The 24109-nt window shown below is 35.5% G+C and overlaps 1 protein-coding gene across 1 annotated transcript in view; it reads left to right on the plus strand.

Annotated features, from left to right (window-relative positions):
- Nucleotides 1–24109, plus strand: part of LOC126975293 (glutamate receptor ionotropic, kainate 2-like) — a 34403-nt gene that overhangs the window by 842 nt on the left and 9452 nt on the right. The window contains exons 2-13 of the mRNA XM_050823100.1: nucleotides 529–639; nucleotides 1891–1965; nucleotides 3314–3628; nucleotides 4450–4541; nucleotides 6761–6877; nucleotides 11786–11977; nucleotides 12427–12582; nucleotides 13216–13419; nucleotides 17957–18214; nucleotides 20235–20458; nucleotides 21620–21757; nucleotides 23905–24103. Of these exons, the coding sequence (XP_050679057.1) occupies nucleotides 529–639; nucleotides 1891–1965; nucleotides 3314–3628; nucleotides 4450–4541; nucleotides 6761–6877; nucleotides 11786–11977; nucleotides 12427–12582; nucleotides 13216–13419; nucleotides 17957–18214; nucleotides 20235–20458; nucleotides 21620–21757; nucleotides 23905–24103 (2081 nt within the window). The remainder of the gene's footprint in view (nucleotides 1–528; nucleotides 640–1890; nucleotides 1966–3313; nucleotides 3629–4449; nucleotides 4542–6760; nucleotides 6878–11785; nucleotides 11978–12426; nucleotides 12583–13215; nucleotides 13420–17956; nucleotides 18215–20234; nucleotides 20459–21619; nucleotides 21758–23904; nucleotides 24104–24109) is intronic.

Raw genomic sequence — 24109 nt, forward strand, 5'->3', positions numbered from 1 at the left:
ACTTAATTATTTCTGTGCTCGGTGCTTCACGACTGAAGAACTTATCACAAAAACGTTATTGCTATACCTACTGGAGGGGACAGCATTCTCATCTTCGGTTTCTGTTGGCAGAGGCAGTTGGAAGAAGAAGACAAATGAGCGTACTGGTCACCTGATGTTTAGTGATCACCGCCGAATTCTCTTGCGACACCAGAGGAGTCACTGGAGGAGAAGGTGCGCTTGTCGTATCGTCCTAGAAACACCGCACATGGAAGCTCATTCCACAGCTTGCTTGTACGTGGAAGAAAGTTTCTTGAAATCCGCCCTGACTGTGGCGGAAGCTCCACACCTCTAGATTGTTGGGATGATATCGCAATTTTTAACTTGTCGTGCGAAGGTGAACTTCGGCGGCAGGAATCAGGTGAAACAGCTCTTCGGAACACTCCCCGTGATAAATGCGGTAGAAGACACACAATGAATCGACGTTCCTACGCAACCCAAAATAATTATTATGTTATAAAATGCATGACATTTTATTCCTAATTTCAGCGGGGATATTTGAGAAACAAGCGGTTACTCAACGACTTGCATTCAATGAAAGTATGCGACAAAATCAACTGAGTGCGCCAGACGTATCGGCAAATGATGAAAATGAAAAGAGTAAGTAATATATCTAGTGTGCCATTATTATGGCCATCAAAAAAAGCATTGATGGACGAACGTATAAATGTTCACATCACATACATAATTCTATCAATGGCTAATTGTGGCATTGGCTTATACAGTAATTGCCCCTATAACGCGGTACCCTTATACCGTTTTGTTTTACCCAGTACCATCCTTTTTATAACGTGGGATTACGTCTGTATAACGCGGACATATCCGACATACATATTTCTATACTCTGAAATAAATAATGATTAAGACAGTTCTAAATAAGCTTCCCGTACTTTTGCACGTGTATCAATTGTGTTATAACAAAATTAAATTGTTTATTAAAATTCTTAAAAATAATAAAACTGAGCAAACAATTGGAAAATACTTGTTACGAATTGTGATTAATTATTATAATTATTACAAATTACTATGTCGGAAAAAACGCGTTATATGGCAAAAGCCCGTATAACACGGAACCACTCCACCGCGTTATAGGGGCTATTACCTGTATAATACTTTTCTCATATCTAAACATCATTTAAAGGCACCACAAAGCATGATTCACGAGTTGACGCATTGACCAGACATCATTCCCTTGGCACATATCTGAGGAACACGGCACACGACGCCACCGCAAGCAATGGCATTGACGAATCGTGTTATAGCAAACACATGACAACCACAAAATTAGAAAAATAAATCTCACAAATTAAAATGTTATAATAAATTGGTTTTTTAACATGCTAAATGCTAAATTAATTACATATATACATAAGCTCTGTTAATTAGTTATTAAAAGTATTTATTGCAAACATTTGTTCGTAATGGATAGGTTGTATATTTATACATAATAAAAAAAAAACTAATAGGACATCTGGATTCGAACCGGGGTCTTCTGCTTTCCGGATCACCCAATGTCCCACCTGAGCTATAATAGTCTTGTATATAGTGGCGAAATTTACATTTGTATTCTAATATTATTGCAGCTGTTTCTCATTCAAACATGGATAAAACCATTTTTTTTTAAATTGAAACCTAGCTAGATCGATTTATCACCCCCGAAATCCCCTGCATACTTAATTTTATGAAAATCGTTGGAGCCGTTTCCGAGATTCAGATTATGTATATATATACAAGAATTGCTCGTTTAAAGATATAAGATAAGATATTATATATTTTCTCTGTGACAACGCCATTTTTCAGCGACATTTTTTTTCAGATTACATAGACCGTTAATATCTCAATTAATTTCAGGAATAAAAAACTGGAGACTTGATCCCGTTATACTCCAGCCATCCAGAAGTGACAGCTACTCAGTATGGAGACATTGTAAGAAAGATTAATTATGTAATGAACGTTATGAATAACATAGAAATGCTTTTTATGTTATTCATAATTTTAAATTTAATTTTTAATTTTTAATTTAATTTAATAATTTACTTTATAGCTATATTTATGATCAATGACTTTCTACACATCATAGACAAATCACATCCTATAATAAATAGTAGTTGAAAAAAACCTAAAAAGACTCTTTTAAGTTTGGATTATTTTAGATTTTTTAGTTTTTTTAAATTGCAGTTAATCTGTATTGTTGAATTAAAAATTCTCTTTGGTAATCGAAAATTTCCTAATAGTTTGATAAATCGGTTAAAGATAATGGTTGAAATTTAAAATTAACATCAATTACTGCCATATAGACGATAGGTGAAAATAATATAAATTAACAAAAATCTTATTTCGCAAATTGAAAAATGGAATAATTTTATCAATACATGTATTGTCACCGGTCCTCGATAAATCTACGAAGTTTGAACGAAATCTGTCTGTTTAAAGTGGGTCAAAATAGCGCCCAAATAAGCCGGTTACAAACAAACATACATACAGGTGAAGCTAATAAAAAACGAGTAAAAACATAAGTTTCGACTGCTATACTCAATGACGTTCTATACACAAATAATGAAATATTATTCGGATTCTGATAGCGGAATGGAGTATGCTTAAAGACATAAAAGCACACTTTTTTCCTTCGCCGTGGGTCGCTGCTAGCCGCAGCGTTTTGCTCGGACATACATACAGACAAACGGTCAATCAGCCAAAAGTTCTTTAAAGTACTTTTTTAGATTTTTTATTGTTCTTAGAACATGCAGTAAGCAATAAGGATTCATTTATCTGTTTTGTGTTCGACAGCACAATACTTTCATAAACATTACATTTCACACATTTGAAATCTATACAAAGGCACTTATTTGTTGATTATTGTATTAAATTTGCATGTTTTCGATAATAATCAACTTATTATTGTTATTCATTAGATTAGAAATCTGTTTCAATAAATTCACTTAAATTAAAATTTTTGGCGTTATACTTCTTTAGGTGCGTTATGAAAAAAAGGTGAGAGTGAAATTTTAGGATGCATCACTGTAACACAGAAGTAGCAGGGTGAAGAACCTAAAAATTTCTGACGCTAGCGACATTCGTTATATTTTTTTGGTTTCTGCGTCCATTATTAGGGTTCAAGCCCGTACAGCATTATTCGTTATTTAATAATTAATTGTCAAAGCCATCGTTGCAAGATTTTTATAATATTGTTCTGTCTACAAACTTTGTTCGGCCAAAGAAGTATTACTTCTTGCGTGCATACATAAGTACACACTAACTTTTTTATTTGTTCCAGTATGTTCAGTCAAATCAATGCAACCAATTGCCATATTCGGACCACAGAATCCGATATTCGACGGAGCGATCCGTGATCAATGTGCAATGGCAAACATTCCTCACATCCAAGCGACCTGGCAACCCACAGAGCCAGATATCGAGGAAGAAACACCAGATGTAAATAAAGATGAGATCAATACCGAACAAACACCAGTTTACAAAAATATTTCAATAAATTTCTACCCGCCTGCTGATGATATTTCATTCGCATATGCAATGCTGTTGGAATACTATCGGTGGGACAACTTTGCTGTACTGTACGAAGATGACTATGGTAAGAAACAGAACGATAATTAAAATTAATATTAGTTTACTTTATTTTTTTTATGAATAAAAGGGACGAGACGAGTAGGACGTTCAGCTGATGGTAATTGATACACCCAGCCCATAACAAAATGCAGTGCCCCTCAAGATTATTAAAAAACCACAAAATTCTGAGCACCACTACAACTGCGCTCGGAACCTTGAGACATAAGATGTCAAATCTCATTGGCCCAGTAATTTCACTAGCTACGGTGCCCTTCGAACCGAAACACAATAATGCTTACACATTACTGCTTCACGGCAGTAATAGGCGCCGTTGTGGTACCCATAATCTAGCCGGCATCCTGTGCAGAGGAGCCTCTTTCTAGGTTAGTGCCGGATTAACCACGTAGCAAAAGATACAATTGCTACAGGCCCCGCGTAAAACGGGTACATACTACATAATTATTAATTATGAAACAATAGATTACCAAGCCCTTTGCCACATCGTATTTAGCCGAAGAGAAGTTGGAGATCAAGCAAGCCCTCTCGACCAAAAGTCGTCTTTCTTCAAAATGCAAAAGCAAGTAAAAGAACCTCAATGAAAGTCATTTATAAACCAATGATATTGGTGAATGAATGTTTGTTAAAGTTAACAAATTTTTATTACATTATTTATATTTTTGTTATTAGTTTGCAAACAAAAGCTATACAACAATTTATGAACTCTACTATTTTCGAATATATGGTAGGTTCAGAAATTTAATCTACTTTATTATGTTGATTCAGAAGCGCTTAATTTAAGTTTTCGTGTTTCTATTGTATGGTTTCATAGTTTTAATCTCATTACAGGCTTAACAAGAATACAGAAGATTTTAGCCGAATATAGCAACAAATACCCAATAACTGTTCGACGGCTGAACCCTAATACAGACAATTTCAAGGTACCGCCTTTAACTCTATTTATAAGAGAATTTGTATAGCCGTTTTTCTAAACTATTCATAATTATTTGAATTATTTATTTATTTATTCTTAACGATACAACAACAGTATATATAACAATTACATAATATAGTATTACAAGATATTTTTTTTATGATAATACGGGACGAGATGAGCAGAACGTTCAGATGATTGTAATTGATACGTCCTGCCCATTACAATGCAGTGCCGCTCAGCATTCTTGAAAAGCCCTAAAATTCTGAGCGGCACTACAATTGCGCTCGTCACCTACATAAGATATCGTCACTTACATGCACAGACATAAGATGTTAAGTCTCATTTGCCTAGTAATTTCATTAGCTACGGCGCCCCTTAGACCGAAACACAGTAATGTTTATACATTACTGCTTAATGGTAAAAATAGCCGCCGTTGTGGTAACCATAATCTAGCCGGCATCCTGTGCAAAGGAGCCTCCCACTGTTAAATTACTCATGTGAGTATCAATAACAGATGTACAAAACATTCATAGTTGCTGCTGTGACAATTAACTACTTACAAACTTATTATTACTAATTAATAACATAATATAAACTAAAATAAAATAACGATTCAAAGTTGATTATGGACTTTTAGTTATATAAGACTTCAATTATTAGATTAAAAAAGGAAAAAAATATAAGAAATTAATTTCTGTCGGTTTTTATTCATTTGGATGTTTTCGAAGGTGACGTTTAAATTCGTGTGGACTATTGGATAATATAATATCTAAGTTCTCTATTTATCTCATTGTATTGCCTAAGTATCATATTATATGGAAACTAAATGTTTGTTGAAACATAAAACTTCAGTGTTATCATTAACCTATTTAATTATACAATTGTTAAACGCTGTCTAAATAAATAAATAAAATCATTATTTAGATACAATAAGACTCGAGTAAGGAATTAACGATTTATAAAATAGGACATATAAGTGAAATGCTTTGAAATATTTGACTGCGTGTGACTGCTGGGGGTGATGTTTGAGTTTCGAAGGCTCGAATTGAAAGAAAAGTGGTACAGAACAAGAATAATTGTTGATTTCCACAAGAACCGTCGAAGCGACGTGTCATATTTTAAATATAGTAATCTTAGAAATAATACAAATACAACTTTATGATAAAAATTCACAAAAATACATTTTTCAACAAAGGGAGAAACATTTCCTAACAAGGATGCAATCCGGACACTAGACTAGATTAAATCGCAATTTCTCCGACGACACAAAGTGCTTTATTCTAACTATAATTAGTAACTAGGAAACTGTTCCTTAAAGGCCGGCAACGCTCCTGTGATTCCGCTCTGGTGTTGCAAGAGAATATGGGCGGCGGTGATCACTTAACACCAGGTGACCCGTACGCTCGTTTGTCCTCCTATTTCACAAAAAAATGTTTATTTGCAGGATTGGGTTACATGGTGTTATTGGCTTGTATTATCCAGTGCTCCTATCCAAACATATAACGCATGCAAATTATTGAAATCGGAGAACAAACGTAGTGTAATTTTTAAATTTTGATACAATTCTCAATTAAGTAATTTTATAATGTTAAGTATTCGCGATACTAAAACACATATACACCACAAAACAATTCTTTATTTAATTTGACGTGAGAACATGCATTGCAACTTTGCAACTCGCTGACACACAGTATATCTTTATATATATATATATATATTTCTTCTGTACGTGTGTTGACAGTGGACTCCTCCTAAACGACTGGAGCGACTTGAATGAATTTTTTGTGTGTGTTCAAGTGGATTCAAGGATGGTTTAGATTCACAATTGAACTACCTCCTAAATGGCTGGATTTTGATGATTTTTTTGTGTGTTCCAGTGAGTTTGAGAATGGTTTAGGGTTAAGATTCTCAGTTCAGTCCATATATAATTCTCCTGTCCATGTGTATGTTAGTGTGTACAGGACAACGTCTGTCGGGACCGCTAGTATTATATAGATTTTTAAACAATTTTTCAACCCAAAGTTATAAATAACTTGCGGTCAAGCTGTCGTCACATCTAATCATGGGAACTCTCCGATATAAACTTTATATGTACGTGCCAGATATTTTATTCAAATAATTAGCTGGTTCTTTTATATTTTGTGAAGAATCTCTATAAGACATGTAAGAGAGATCAAGTGTCCGTGATCTATTGTTAATCTGTTGTAAATTGTGCTGCCACAGATATTTAAGGAGCTGAGCGAGTTTAAGGAATACCGCGTGGTTCTGGACTGTCATGTGGACCATCTGGTCAAGTATCTGACTGAAGCCCGCAGTGTTAACATGGTGAATCATTATCAGGTAGATTGAGAGTAACTTACATATTATATATACATTCACACACATAGTTGTGAAAATCGTTTTGTAGCTTTTGCTGACGTCGATATACATCAGTTGCTATTCAAGCTATTTATATCCTAAGTCCAAAAAAATCATTCAGAGCAAAAATTTTAAGAAATAAACATCTTAATTGTTTTTTCTCAATATATTCTTGATATTGTTATGTATGTACATAGTTACATGTGAATATGCTAAAAACTGTCTTACGGGCGTTTTTAATAATGTATCTCTAGTTGCGGATACATTGCTGTCACCGTATAATGACAAGATCTTATCTATCCATAGTTATGTCCAGTATAGTTATAGTCCAATGCTTTATGTCAATAGGTTATTGAAATGTAAATAAGCGTAAAAGGATAAATTTGTCTTACCTCTAGTAAGTTAAACTAATAATAGATAAAAGGCATAAAGGCAATTCCTTTAGAATTGTTTTTGATGTCATTTCTAATAACTACTAGATACTACTACCGCTTCTGAAACAAATGGCGCTCTGAGAGAGAAGAAGCGGCGCAAGAAACTCTCCCAGTATTCTTTTTTTGCGCTCTTTTCAATAATAATATACAATATTGTACAGTCATGTATATCGCTATAAAATAATCACATACTAGTCCCAGGCTGTACGATCATTTAGATATTCGGCAGTGGAGTAATAGGATTTACGACAGAGCCATTTTTTTATAAAACATTTAAATTTATTTATAGATAATGCCTGAACAGTGGCTGGTACTTTTTTATAGAAGTGTATACATTTACCCTTAAAGCTTTTATGTATCTTATGAAGCCTACTAGAATTAGTTACAAGCAATCCCTTATTTCTAGTGTTATAATAATGAAAATCACTATTAAGAGCAAAAAGGTGACGATTTTTGTGAACGTATATTAAATTTTAAATAGGTTATTGAAAACGGCCGTCTGCTACTACCACCCATTCGAAGAAGTATGCCTTAGACCTGAGAAGAACGGGCGTAAGAAACTCATCGAGATTCTTTTTATTATAAAAATATGGTTACAATTAAGAGCGACCGCCCTCAGGCTAATAAATAATAAATTTTACTATTCGATATTACATTGTATCCATAATTTTTTTATAAGAAAAAATTAAAACTATTGACTTCCCGCTAATTACATACCTAAACGCTTCAAATTGTAGTCTTCGAGCTCAAAGAGTTAGCTGTTCTATGTTTTTGAGCTCTTTGAGCTCAAAAGTTAAATAAAACCCTATTTTATAAATTTATAAAAGGCAATTCGGTTGGTACAGCCGTTTGAAAACTATTCCAAAAAAAAACAATTTCTTTCGTAGTTTCTTTGAGATTTTTTTTATCTGCCTGTCCGAATTGATCCGTCAAAATCTAAGTTTAGTCAAGCCCTTACAAGTCGTTCAGAAATTATAATTAACATACATCGATGAATAAACACACACACACCACACACACACACACACACGCTTACAGGAATGATGATGAGGACATCATTGCGGGAATAGTCAGGGAAGCTTCCTAGGACATAAACACGTCGAGATCTGATGTAAACTCTATTTTCTAAAATCGTGGTAAAACCAATAACTACCCGATTTTTGAAATTTTTCAATCCGGAAGTTAAATAAGCCCGCTGAGGTTCTTGCGCCCGTTTTCCTCAGGTACGGTTTCTGAAGCAAGTGATATTATCCTATTTTGAATAAAAATATTTAAATTTAAATTTAGAATGTAGTATTATTGTCGGATGTTTCTGCCAAGAGACTAAACACATCATACTGGAGTGTGAGGCCATCGCCTCACTGAGAACTTTTCTGCGCATCGAACGGAAACTTTTATTATGCAAGGGAATAATTTCTCTAGTCGTTGCCAAACTACCCCATCACAATTCACAACGTCATAGCATAGTCATCACTGGGCGTTCCACCGAGCACATTATGTCCCCATAATAGATCTACAGATTTAAGTGCAACTTTCCCCAATATTAATAATAGCATTAAAGTACTTGTAGTAAACTCGTATAAAATGACAAAATTTAAGGCGTTGACTTGTTTTTCCTTAATTAATTGCCTTAATAATTAACAAAAAATATCAACTTCAAACATGCAAATACTAAAACTATAACAAAAAATATTATATTAATTTTATTTACTATATTATTTCACTATCATATTTTAAAATCGACGACCTGTATAGCCGAGTGGTTAGCGACCCTACCTACTAAGCTAGAGGTCCCGGGTTAGAATCCCGGTAGGTGTAAGCATTTATATGTTTGTATCCGAGTCATGGATGTTTATATGTATTTATGTATGTTTATGTGTATGTTTATATGAATTTATGTATGTTTAAGTAAGTATATTGTATTAAATATATCATTGTCTTGTAACCCATACCACAGGCTATAAATGCTTAACTTGGGGCAAGATAATTTGTGTAAAAAGTGTGTTAATATTAAAAAAAAAAAAAAAAAAAAAAATTCTCGTGTCACAATGTTCGTTCCCGTACTCCTCCGAAACGGCTTGACCGATTCTCATGAAATTTTGTGAGCATATTGAGTAGGTCTGAGAATCGGCCAACATCTATTTTTCATACCCCTAAATGTTAAGGGTCGTCCAACGAAATTTTCTTTTTTAATTTTTTTGACAATTTTTTTAAATTTATTTGATTATGAGTCAGCATTAAAAAGTACATACAACTTCAAATTTTCACCCATCTACGATCAACAGTTACTTTTCTATCGCGATTTTAATATCGGCAATACAAAGTTTGCTGGGACAGCTAGTATTATATATATTTATTTAATATAGATACTAAGCAGTATCTTACACATTATAATATGAACTTTATTGGGAAAGGCGAGTTGCCAAGACTGGCTTTAATTATTACCGCACATCCAGACGCCTAACAGCAGTACGTTTTAAATGATTGGTCATGTTTTGGATTATAGGATAATCCAGAAACTTGCAAGTAAACAGAAATAAGGAAAATACAACTGACTGTCTTAGAAATTAAAGTTTAAAGTCCTCTGTGACGTTGAAATTCCTCCTGCACTAAATTAATGGTTGTAAAATGTTTTCTTAGTTGCCTAACAGTAGTTAAGTCTAGGAATAATTATGTATATAATATTTACGGAAACGATTTTTGTGAGAAACAACGAAACATTTGTTAATCCGATTAAACTTATTTATTCAAAGTCAAAGTCAAATAAACTTTATTCAATTAGGCTTAAACTATGCGCTTTTGAATCATCACTACAAATATTTCTTTTAAATTACTGAATTTGCCTTATGTTCGTAAGAAGTTAAGCTCGTGAGATGAACATATAAGAAACTCAACGGCCACTCTTTTCAATCAAATAGAGTATTGTACAATAGCTGTAATATATATAACAAATTAGTTTGTAAGGTGCTGGATCCAATATATGAGTCGTGTTTAAATAATTTAAATTATTTTATAATATGTAAAAAAGAATTAACTGTTTAATATAAATTATCGTATATTGAATGCATCAACCTTTAGAGCTTGAATTCATTGTTAGTGTAAGGATGCTTCGTCAACATGATGGTCGTGATTATTGTCGCAATTAGTAATTAAACTTTTTTTTTATACGTATGGAAACCCTCACTAGCCGTCACCCCACCGGGGTTTTCGGTACAGTAGTGCGTCGGAAGCGAACCGACTAAAACCACACGATGTACCATACCTTGGTAGGAGGAGTCCGGGAACGGAGTTGTTTACACATCCGGTACTCCTCCTGGCGCGTGCCCGCAAGTGCGCGAATTACGTTGGTTGTAGCCAGGAGATGCAAAAAAAATGCAAATTTACTTAAAAGAAGGTTATAACTAATTACAATAAATTATCCTAATGTCTACTGATCGATGCTAGATCAAGTAATGAATACAATTATATTTTCCACGATCAGGTAAACATCGTCAATGATGTCACCTAAGTCACGTTTCTACTGCGCTTGCGCCACATGCCTCGAGTGCCGTGTGCAACGCTTATGGGGCTATGCTTATGCGGCGGTTCGCTAGGTTTAGCTATGCGTAACACGCGGGCACCATCTTCTATATAAACTCTCAATTAGGTGGCGTCCAGGTACACGCGGACGTCGCCCCTTCGCGGCTGACCACTAAGGCGGGTGGATAGGTAAACCCGTACCGTCCACCCGCGGCCACACTCAAGCGCCGCACGGTTCTCCGGCGACAGATACGGTCCGAGTGGACATCGTCCTCCCGAGCCCGCTCCGCCACCTCCTTCTGCGAGATGACGTCCTCGCAGTAGAATTAGTTATCAACCTAACCTATTAAACTGATCAGCTTGGAATATCCAAAGATGGAGAAATGTGATTGAAAACTCATGTAGTTCGATATTTTTGACAGCTTCGAACCTGGTTTTAATTAGTCACCTTGTTCTAAATTTCTATTCGAAGTCAATTTTATTTCAAGTTAAAACATTATTCACATCACACCAAACAAGTACTTGATTCATTGTTCTATCAATAAGTTCTATACAAATCATAATGCATTTATTTCTATGACGTAATAAACGAAAATGATTACCATTCGAAATGACTATCTTTGGGCAGGCATATCTAAATATTTAATATACAATTTTAAATAGTTCCAACTTTTTAAGGAAAAATTAACTATGTTGAATATGTCGTGGTCTTCCAATACATACAACGAAAGAATATTGATTTAAATTTAGGTACGATCATACACCTATTTATTTAATAAAAATATTAAATATCTGGAAAAATGGAATATCTTTGACATTCATTTAATAAATCCTCAAATCCATGCTAATTTAATAAATAGTGTTACTTTATTTCTTTCTTTCACGGTGACTCTCAAAATACTGAATATAGTTCTGTAATTTGTGTTATTAATTGCAGCATTACGTGTTGACATCCATGGATGCTTCAATGGTAGCAAAAGACCTAACACAGTTTCAATCAAACATAACATGGCTCAGTATCACAGACTTTGAAACTCTCCAAGATGCACAGCATTTCCTAGCTCCAAGAGTTGGTAAATGGACCAGCGAGACGACACAACTGGACTCTCCGCCTGTCAGCGATATAGAGGTAATTATACATCTTGTTATAAAGTGATATCTCTCACTTTTTACCAGTGGGAGGCTCATTTGCACAGGAAGCCGGATAGATTATGGGTACCACATCGGCGCCTATTTCTGCCGTTAAGCAGTAATGTGTAAACATTACTGTGAAGGGCGCCGTAGATAGTGAAATTACTGGTCTAATGAGACATGACATCTTATGTCTCAAGGTGACAAGCGCAGTTGTAGTGCCGCTCAGAATTTTTGGTTCTTTCAATAATCCTAATCAAGGGCACTGCATTGTAATGGGCAGGGCTTATCAATTACCATCAGCTCAATGTCCTGCTCGTCTCGTCCCTTATTTTCATAAAAAAATACAGTAAACATTTTGCATATTCGTAGTCTATTCCATGTTATAACTTTATACCAAGTTTATTTATAAGGCCGTTAATGTATAAGATTACGTTCCTTTTTCAGACTGAAGCACTTCTCATGAATGATATTGCCAGTCATGTCCTGAAGGCGTTACAAAAAGTCGGTGACATTGAGGATATTACGAAACCAGATGAAGAGTTGTGTAAAAACAGAGAACCGTGGTCTGTGGGCGCCTTGCTCCAAAATGAAATATTGAAGGTTAGAGAAGGATACCTTTGGCTATTTGCTTAGGACGTTCGTATTCGTTATAACAGATTATTTTACATCCTGGTATTCAGAGCAACCCTATTACTCCAAATTTATTTCGTTAAAATAACATTTAATAATTAATCATCGTTATTTAAAATAACACACTTAATAAGCATCGTTCGTTCATTATAAGAGATCTTTGTGGTCCAAGCGATAACAGAATTTGTAGCAATAAAATACTGTAAATTTCGAGTTATAAACAATTTGTTATATGAGAAATTTTCAAGTATAGAATGATCAGCTGTAAAGTAGATCCTGTAGATGAAGCCACAGTCTGAGAGTTGAAAAAGACATATACAAGATTTATCAACGATACGTCACTCGAATGGTTGGCTCAGTGGAATACCACTCGCACGGAACGCGAGATGTTTGAGTCCCGCATAATTCAATCATTTTGTTTGTAAATTCTCATTATAAAATTTAGAAAAGAGTAGCGAAATTTTAGATAACTAATCGATGTAAACTTTTTAATTTTGATGATGCAGCAGATGTACAAATCGTGCATATAGGATCATAAGTAGATTTAATTAATTAATCATACTTTAATTCACTAATTAATGTACTTAATATAATTTATTACAGATGCAATCTACTGGAGTGACTGGGAATATAGAGTTTAATGAGTTTGGACACAGAGTTAACTACACATTGTACGTTAATGAAATCCATCTGTCCAAGAATCCGGCTATCATTGGCACGTGGAGGTCTGACACTAGAGGAGAAATTGTTGTGGATCGACCATCATCAGAACTGCTGAACCAGCAGCAGACCAGTAAACATTTCATTGTAAGTTTTCTATTTATACTAAGGAGCCGTATCTAAAGAGCATAACTAGACTTTGCTCAGACTTTACTTACGTAAAACTTACCTGAGTGTAATAAAACGGGAACTTGACATTTGCATTGGGCTTAGTATATTGTGCAACTACAAGCGAATGAGCGTTCACCTTCGCTTTCGTGGGCAATCGAGAACTTTGCATTACAAATTCGATGATTTAAGTGTTATTTCTGGCTCCATATTCGTTTTTAACTTTTTTTAACTTGAATTATAATTTTACTAGTTGACCCAGCAAACATTGTATTGCCATATAAAGTAATTCAAAAAATTTTGGGGTATAATAATAGTTGCAACCGATTCTCAGACCTACCAAATTTATCGTACTACAATTACTGTGTTCAATTGCCATTTTGCAACCCTACAGCGGATTTGTGGATGGAACAGAATAATATAAAAATCACGATACAAAAAGAGTTGTAGATTGTAGAAGGGCGAAAATTTTAAGTTGTATCTATTTTTAATGCTGAATCATAATAAAATAAAATTTAAAAAAAATTTAAAAAAAATTGGGGTGGACTCTACTTAACATTTAGGGGGATGAAAAATAGATGTTGTTCGATTCTCAGACCTACCCAATATGCACACAAAATGTCATGAGAATCGGCGGAGAGGCGTTTCGGAGGAGTGTAACTACAAACACCGCAACACGAGAATTTTATATATTAGTTTTATTACATTAAACTGTCAGACGCGTCAACCACAATTCAGTTTTGATATTTCAATTGTGTTTTTTTTTGTTATTATTTTATATAATTTAGCAATTTTAGTTAAACTTGCGTGCGCCGAGTATAATTTGCGTGCGACAAGTAAACTTCTCGCACTCAAACAACAGTTTCATTTACGAAAAAACTCACGCGTAATTTTAAATTAGGCAAACGGCTCTTTTTCAACCGCAACAGCGATACATACCAAGTATAATTATTTCAGTTGTCAAATGACTATAAAAACTAAATCAAAGATTAGGCTAAGCGTAAACTCTGCTCAGTTTTACGTAAATAAAGTCTGAGCAAAATCTATGAATGCTCTATACACCTCAGCCTTAGGCATGTTTCCTAGAGAGATGTTTTATTAACAAATTCAGCGGGAAACGTACGTTCATTAAATAGGCTGAGTACGGATTGTCACGGCCATACGTAATTAAAAATTCAACCAGATTTTCAAGCAGATTTTTCGCTGACACGTTTCGTAATGAAAATTCTTATGCAATGCTTATTTATTTAACAGACTAGTGGCAGCAGATTACGATTATTTACACATCTGCCAACCAATAGCTAATATAAGGTTAATCTTATGTTTGCAAAAGACTATTTTATAATATTTTGACAAGATACTTTCGATAGGTATGTTATTAATATTTTTTTTATTATATTATATAGGTGTATATAATAGAGTATTGACTATTAACATATTATAATCTTCAGACAACTCGCTCTCGATACATTTTGAATAATGTTAAAGTTATAACATGAAATACTTTTCTGATTCTCTACTATTTATTTAGATTCACCACTGGGAATTACAATATTACATTTATAATTATGCTAAATAAAAACGGTCTTATTACGAAATGCATTACCTTTTAAGGTGAATACCGCATTCTATAGTATAATATTACATTACAAACTATTAGAATGTTAGTGTTCTCAGTGCTCGATGCTAATGATAAATCTGAAAGTTATTTAGACAATAATAGAAACTGGAAAATAGAAAATGTTAGTTGAGCGAAATATCTTAGATTACATTTAACTCGGCATTCGTTTCACTCCTACGTTAAGTTTATCGAAATAAAAAGAGGAAAAAAATTATGGATGTTTATATTTGTGGTACAAAAACCGTTGCGGGCGTCCCCAGAACACTCTATCAAAGTTTCATCAGAATCTTATAAATTGTTTCGAAACGCATAAGCAACAAACAAAAAAAATATTTATTTTTTATTTATATAGTTGAATAAAATTCTTGTGATTATTGTAATAAAGACAACAGTCTTACACGTGTATTTCTGACTATCGTCCAGAAGGTTCCGTCGTGATAAATATCAAGATTAAATAAATCAATTTGCCTTATAGAAAATGTAATCAAACAGTACAAAGTAAACTTTGCTAATAACGTTATTCAGTCGTTAAAGATTTTTAGTCCATTACTTTCTTAGATTACTTATACTTGTAAAATTATGCTGTGTATACCAATATTTGATATATTATTATTTTTAATATTATTATAAATCTTTATAACAGTTCAAATCCCATGATCTTATAACAATGATAATGTATCGAATTGGTTTTGTTTTTTAAAGGGACCTCGGTTTGGTCTCCGCTGCGCTACAACTAGATACCGCACTACCTAAGAACAACAGGTTTTTTACACAAATAAAATTTGAAAAACATTTTTTTTTATGAACGATGCGGGATTCGAACCCACGACGACCTCCGGTGTTCCGTGCCGGTGCTCTAACCAACTGAGCTAACCGTTTGAGTACCGCCTCGTTTTAAAATTCTGTTTGCTTTGTTCAACTCTTAGGCTGTGGCTTCATCTACACGATCTACTTTACAGTTGATAACCTGTTCAACCCCAATATTTGCATATTAGGAAATTGACTTGAGATGTCGCTCTTATAAATCTAAACAATATGTTATGTTTTTAAAGTGATAACCCTCACTTCTAGGATTAATACACAAATGAAATTTGAAAAACAAAATTTTATGAACGATGCGGGATTCGAACTCCCGACCTCCGGCGTTCCGTGCCGGTGCTCTAACCAACTGAGCTAACTGTTCGAGTACCGCCTCGTTATCAAATTCTGTTTGCTTTGTTCAACTCTCAGGTTGTGGCTTTTTATTACGGGAACTATTAGAAATTACGAGGGGTGGCTGATATAAAATCTACTTTGTTAAAGAAAGTTTTGAAAATCGAACTGGCCACTGCAAAATCATATTCTATATTTATTCCTTCTTCAAAATTATGACGCTTATTTTTTTTCGCTTGCTTTTGTTTTTTTGGCGCGGCTTTGATTTAACCATGTCGAAAGAAAATTGTAAAATGATGAAATTTGAGCATCGAGCAGTGATTAAATTCCTAAGTAAAGAAGGAAATACGCCTACGCAGATCAGAGAGCGCATGTTAAAGGTGTTTGGTGATTCAAGTCCTTCTGAATTCGTCATAAAGTTTTGGTCGAAGCAATTTAAACATGGCCGTGAGAGCCTGGAAGACGACCCACGTAGTGGAAGGCCAATTTCTGCTTTTACCGCAGATAATGTTGAAAAGGTGAAGAACCTGATTCTTGCAGATCGGCGAATCAAGCAGTGGGAGATAGCCAGAGATGTGGGCATTAGCAAGGAACGAGTTCATGAAATTATTCACGAACATTTGGGCATGTCCAAGGTGAGCGCGCATTGGGTCCCTAGAATGTTGACCCCCTTTGACAAACAAAGGCGAGTAGAATGTGTCAGGCATTTCTAGACCTGGTCAAAGGTAAAGAAGAAGAGACTATCTCTCGAATTGTGACCTGTGATGAAACTTGGATTCGCCAGTGGGATCCGGAAAGCAAACAAGAGTCAATGCAATGGAAATTTAAAGGAGAAAAGCCGCCAAGGAAGTTCAAGGTTCGGCCGTCGGCTGGAAAACTAATGGCCACCGTATTTTGGGATGTCGAAGGGATTTTGATGATAGATTATTTGCCTAAAAATACAACAATGAATGCTGAATATTATGCAAACTTGCTTGACCAGCTTCGTGAACAAATCAAAGAAAAGCGGAGAGGCAAACTCAGCAAAGGTGTTCTGATTTTACAAGACAATGCTCCTGTACACACAGCCTTAACGGCGAGGTCAGCCCTGAGCAAAAACGGCTTCACAGAAATTAACCATCCACCTTATAGTCCAGATCTGGCTCCCTGTGACTATTTCTTATTCAAAGATTTAAAGAAAAAATTGAGGGGTCGCAGATTTTCGACGGACGAAGAAATGAAGGAGGCTGTGACTGACCATTTTGACGAGCAAAATAAAAATTACTATTATAACGGCATGATGTCACTTATTTGCAAATGTCATAAGTGTATTTCACTTGCAGGAGACTATATAGAAAAATAAAAAAAAAACTAGCCATCAAAGTCTTTTCTTTCATAGTTAGGTAGATTACTTATCAGCCTCCCCTCGTAGATGCCTGTGTGCGTGGCATCTTGACACTCAATGCGCATCTTTCAAATTTTGTAACATACGCTTCAGGTTATTTTACATTGAAATTGATAAAATACAAAATACTTACTGATGCTATGTGGTCCAAGTGTCTTTCTTATTTATTATAGTATTATTTTTACAAAGTTTTACTACGCAACCTGGCATTTTAGTTTCAATTATTAGCAAAGTTCAACTGAACATGTATGAACATGAACTGGAAAAGTTAAATAGAAATACAATGTCTCTATAGGAATTTCAAAGGTGCCCAAACCTACTAGTTTTCATACTACAAACAAAATTATTTTCTCCCAAAGATAATTTCACGGAAAGCCAAGCCTTATTTCTACGACAAGACAAAGTGTCCCGAAGGAGACGAAACATGTGTTGAAGAAGACGCCGATCCTAAATACGAGGGTTTCTCGGTAGATCTAGTGAAGCACATATTCGACACCCTGAGGAAACATAATTTCAACTACACATACTCATTCTTCCACGACAAAGACAAGAGCTACGGTAAATACGACCCTGAAATGAAGAAATGGGATGGCCTGATTGGAGATTTACTCGATAAGGTAATCTAACCCTTAAAACATTTACAGAACAGCGACTATTTCTCCCCGCTGTCCGCACGCCTCGCCACGCGCGCCTGCAGTGTAAATATTAGGGCCGAGACGAGCAGGACGTTCAGCTGATAGTAATTGATACGCCCTGCCCATTACAATGCAGTGCCGCCCAGGATTTTTAAAATCCAAAAATTCCGAGGGGCGCTACAACTGCGCTCGTCACATTGACACATAAGATGTCAAGTCTCATTTGCCTAGTAATTTCACTAGCTACGGCGCCCTTCAGACCGAAACACAGTAATGCTTACACATTACTCCTTCACGGCAGAAACAGCCGCCCTTGTGGTACCCATATTCTAGCTCGCATCCACTGCAAAGCCTCCACAGGGAATGTTGTGTTAATACTAAAGTTGCAATTCGGTGCGAGTCCATAGAAAAAAACGAGTTTTACTCTTCGCCAAGCACGAGAAATGGCGAAAAAAGTTTTAAACATGTGTGATAGGCAGAACAAAAACAGATTTAATCATCAGGTGATAATGGTAAACTTAAGCATTGTTTTAATTTATCGACACACTCATTATTCATTGAATTATTATTATTATCAAAGGCCGGCAACGCTCTTGTGATTCCTCTGGTGTTGTGGGAGGCGGTGATCACTTAACACTAGGTGACCCGTACGCTGATTTGTCCTCCTACTCCATAAAAAAAATTTGGTCACAGCACTATCGCATTCCTGAACTCTGCATTCAACTCGTGCGATATCTGAATCTAAGTAGTTATCAAGCTCAGGCTGCACGTATTTGCTTTACTTTGAGGGTCTCCACATAAGATTGATCGTCACATCTATCTTTAGACGAGCCGGTTTTTTCCGGTTATACTCGGAAAACTACTGCACCGACCGAATACTACTTATACCATAAGATGCAGCGTGTTTCAGAGAAGGTTTTAGTATATAATATGTTGGTGATTACTTATCTGAAATTTTTTTGACCAAGAAATACCTTTATATTCGCAAATACAAATTATTCAGTCAAGCAACTGAAGCGGCCGCGGGCTTGTTACTTCGAGTCAGCTAATAATTGTTCTATATATGATACCAGTGGGAATGGAATGATCGCCTTCAGGCTATTAAATAATAAGTTTAATTGTACAATATTACTTTGTAAACATATTTATTCGATGAAAAAAAAACCCCGCTGAGTTTGTTGCGCCCATTCTTCTCAGGTCCGAGGCATTCATTTTGGAATGGGTGGTAGTTTTTTGACTTTCAATAAGTGATGTCACATCCTATTTTGAATAAAAATATTTGAGTGGGATGCTCCCTTGCACAGGATGCCGGCTAGATTATGGGTACCACAACGGCGCCCATTTCTACCGTGAAGTAGTAATGTGTTATTATTACTGTGTTTCGATCTGTAGGGCGCCGCAGCTAGTAAAATTACTGGGCAAATGAGACTTGACATCGTATGTCTCAAGGTGACGAGCGCAGTTGTAGTGCCGCTCAGAATTTTTGGTTATTTCTAGAATCCTGAGAATCCTGCATTGTAATGGACAGGCCGTATCAATTACCAACAGCTGAACGTCCTGCTCGTCTTAACCCTTATTTTCATTTAAAAAAATATATGATTGTAAATGAGTTAATCGAAAAAAAATGAAAAAAAAAATAAAAAAAAAAAATTGAATAATATAATTTCTCTTATTATCCTACTCGTGATATTTGAATCATACTCACAATACGTTTGTATTATGGAATGGTATGAGTAATATTTACGACAGCCATTTACAAAGTTATCTTCTTTCAAATATTTCAATCAGTAAGCTCTGCCAGAACAAAAAATAATGAAGAATTTATTGCGCCAAAATATTGAAGTTATGAGACTAGATTACTAAACAAGTTAAAACTAAAACTTTTGAAGAAAGCCATAATTTTTTTAAGCCAATACCTAGTACTACATCAACTTGTTGTCGTAAATATTAATGTACTAACATAATAATAATATAACTATTGTTAATTTTTATTATTTTCCAGAAAGCAGATTTGGCTGTTTGCGATTTGACAATAACTCAAGAAAGAAAAGAGGTTGTTGATTTTTCTGTTCCATTCATGTCCTTGGGCATCAGTATTCTGTATACGAAGGAGAGAAAGATACCACCAGCTATGTTTTCTTTCCTAAATCCATATACATTTGATGTATGGATGTATACTGCCACGGCCTACTGTCTTGTCTCAATAGTCCTCTTCGTATGCTCAAGGTACGTCTTTATATAATATCGCCCTGCCTTCTGTAAACAACAAGATGGACCGATGATGTTTTTTTTTTTATGAAAAAACGGGACGTGACGAGCAGGACGTTCAGCTGATGGTAATTAATACAATTACCATCAGCTGCCCATTACAATGCAGTGCCGCTCAGGATTCTTGAAAAACCCCAAAAATTCTGAACGGCACTACAACTGCGCTCGACCTTGAGACATAAGATGTTAAGTCTCATTTGCCCAGTAATTTCACTAGCCACGGCGCCCTTTAGAGCGAAACACAGTAATGCTTACAGATTACTGCTTCACGGCAGAAATAGGCGCCGTTATGGCACCCATAATCTAGCCGGAATACGTTGGATGAGGACAGCACAGGACCGATCGTCGTGTAGATCTTGCCTTTGTCCAGCAGTGGACGTCTTTCAGCTGATATGATGATGACTACTTCTGGAATTGTAATATTATGTAGTACACTTGTAAGTCTCACGTTACTCAAATATGACGACGCTGAATTTCTACTTATCAAATAAATAAAAAAATGCACGTTATCATAACCAAAGACATTTTTTTACGCTCAGACAAAGGAGAAAGGGCTACCCTCCGGGGAAACGACATCAGCCGGCTGCGTTGGATATATGGGACTCACAGAAGCCTACCCACTAATCAATGAGGTTGTCTTTGGGCATGCACCCGCTAAGCCCTCATTGGAGGTGACTTCTCTTGGGGAGAGAGAGGCGCAAGTGGTACTCCCTTGGGAGTATCCGCTGGGATATTAAACAGAAGGTGCTATCTGATTGGGACTAGCGACATCGGAAGGATGATCTCAAACGGGGGTGAAATATGTGTGGCTATTCCTGGTCAAACGAATTTTTCTAAGGAGGATACCTGAGAGACAATATATTGTTCAGTAGGTCAGATCTGATAGTAACGTTATTAATTGACTTGTAGAAAATTGCCAGATACATCTATTATCTCTTGAGAACACTCAACAATAGCTCAAAATTATCAATATTTATTTTAACCTGCTAAAGTTCTGATTAGGTATGGGTTAGGTAATGACTTAAGGACTTCTTTATATATCTTCCATACTATAATGGGGACAAATTAATGGATTTATATTATATTGTGTTATAATTTTTAAGATAATGTTTGATTTAGAATATCGCCAGCTGACTGGGAGAATCCTCAGCCATGTGACAAGGAACCTGAGGAGTTGGAGAATATTTGGAACTTCAAGAACTGTGCGTGGCTTACGATGGGTTCCATAATGACTCAGGGGTGTGATATATTACCGAAGTAAGTAAACCATTTTAACCAAGATTTATATCATATAAATATAAACATATTATAATTCATCGTAAGATGAACGGAAAGCCCTCAGACTTTTAAATACTATTAAAGAAGATCTCTATTAAAATAATTGTGAAACTTTTAATATGTAATTGGGTTACCTGCATATATTATACATTGCTTTAAAATCTAACATTATACCCAGAATATCTTCACCGTGGGCTGTTTTATAGTAGAACGGATCCCTCTCTCTGACTTCAAATGTATGTAAATATATAAGTTTTATAATGTTACAAGTGACGACACGCTCGTCGCTCGCGTCTCTCCTGCCGCGTATGCATGCTGCATGCGTGGTCAAGCATATGCAATGGTAAAATTGGCAAAATTTACTCACAGAAGAGAACACTTTCAGTAAATTTTGCCAAAAACCATCTGTCTACAGCAAATACCATCTCCGAGGCCATAAATGGCGCTAATCTTAGTAATGACAACTATAATAAATACTATCTTGACTCACTTCAACTGCAGTCCCTCTGAAAACGCGGTCTTGACAGGTCAAGAAACGTCGGCTTAACTAAAATAATAAAAATGTAAGTTTTACTCAAAAATCTCATGTTAAAACACAGTTACAATTACACGCGTTTTAATGCTTTAAAAAGTGTTTTATTTAAATGTGTTACAATCGCGTAAATCTAAGAAAATAATTTATTATATCTAACAATCATAATTATTTTTCACCGAAATTTCATCTATAAACAGTGTTGCCGTTGTTTTAAATACAAAATTCTTATTTAATACTCTTCAAAAGCTTTATGATAAAAATTGTTTTAAGAAATATTTCTAAAGAGCAATTAATTTTTTGTGAAACTTCTAATAAATATTAACGAACGAATCCCTTTTGATGTCAAACATTTCACTCGGCATGTCTGGCTGTCAGTCTCTTTAAGCTTCAAAGTAACTATTGATTTAGAAACAATTAGCGAAGGCTGAAAGAAAATTAGGGTCGGCAACTTTTTTAATTAAATACTAGAACAGCACCCTGACTTTACACGGGGTGGAGATGAAAATTATGTTGGTTTTTGTGTTCTAGTAACATTGGCTACTCAAAAGCTCTATGTTTTGTGTGGGAATTAACGAGCTAAGGATTGTAAAGCTAGAATAGATAAAATTCTATCATTCATTAAAAAAGCAATAAACAAGTACGCCACAGATCTATCCAGACTAAATTTTAAATAAAATAATATACATATATTATAATATATAAATATACTTTTAAATAAATAAATAAATAAACGTTCGAGTGACGCATCGATCGTAAATCTTGATACGCGTATGTCTTGTTCAACTGTCAGGTTATGGCTTATATGCAATTATTAGGGTTGAGCAGGTTATCAACTGTAAAGTTAACCTTTAGATGGAGCCCCAACCTTAGAGTTGAATAGGATGATATTAAGTTTGTGACCTGTGATGGCGGCGGTGGAATCCTGCAACAGGAATCATGCTTCAGAATACTTAAGACTATGAGTATCTGTCTATTGTGCAACGGGTTGTGGGTTCTTCATGAATCAATCCAACCTGATGCTTGATGAGAAAAATGTTTTGTTTTTTATGGAAAAAGAGGACGGAAAAAGAGGTCACCTAGTGTTAAGTGATCACCGCTGCCCACATTCTGTTGCGACACCAGAGGAATCACAGGAGCGTTGCCGGCCTTTAAAGCCGGTGTACGCGCTTGTTTTGAAGGTACCCATGTCGTATCGTCCCGGAAAAATCGCACAAGCTAGTTCATTACACAGCTTTGTAGTAGGTACGTGGAAGAAAGCTCCTTGAAAACCGCCACACATCCAGATAGTGGGGATGATATCCTAACTTGTGGCGTGTCGTAGGAAGGTGGAATTTGGCGGCAGGAATCAGGTGAAACAGCTCTTCGGAACACTCCCCGTGATAAATGCGGTAGAAGACACACAATAAAGTGATGTCTCTACGCAACGCCAAGTGAACGACATAAAAGTATCATACGGCATGTAATGAGAATAGGATGCCGGTCTTTCCTTTTTTGGGGCACATTTGTCATATAACCCTGGAAATACAAGAAAAAGAAATTAGTTCATATGTTTTCGTAGTTTAAAGTAATACATTACAAACTTCATCTGCAGAGCGATCGGATCGCGTTGGGTGTGCGCCATGTGGTGGTTTTTCGCAGTGATTGTGTGTCAAACATACATTGCGCAGCTGTCTGCCTCAATGACAACAGCAATGGAGAGCGATCCAATCGATAGTGTGGAGAATTTGGCGAAACAACAGAAAGTATTGTACGGAGCCCTTCGGGGTGGATCTACACTCGACTTTTTCAAAGTAATG

The sequence above is a fragment of the Leptidea sinapis genome, chromosome 35 (assembly GCF_905404315.1).
Source record: "Leptidea sinapis chromosome 35, ilLepSina1.1, whole genome shotgun sequence".
NCBI lineage: Eukaryota > Metazoa > Arthropoda > Insecta > Lepidoptera > Pieridae > Leptidea > Leptidea sinapis.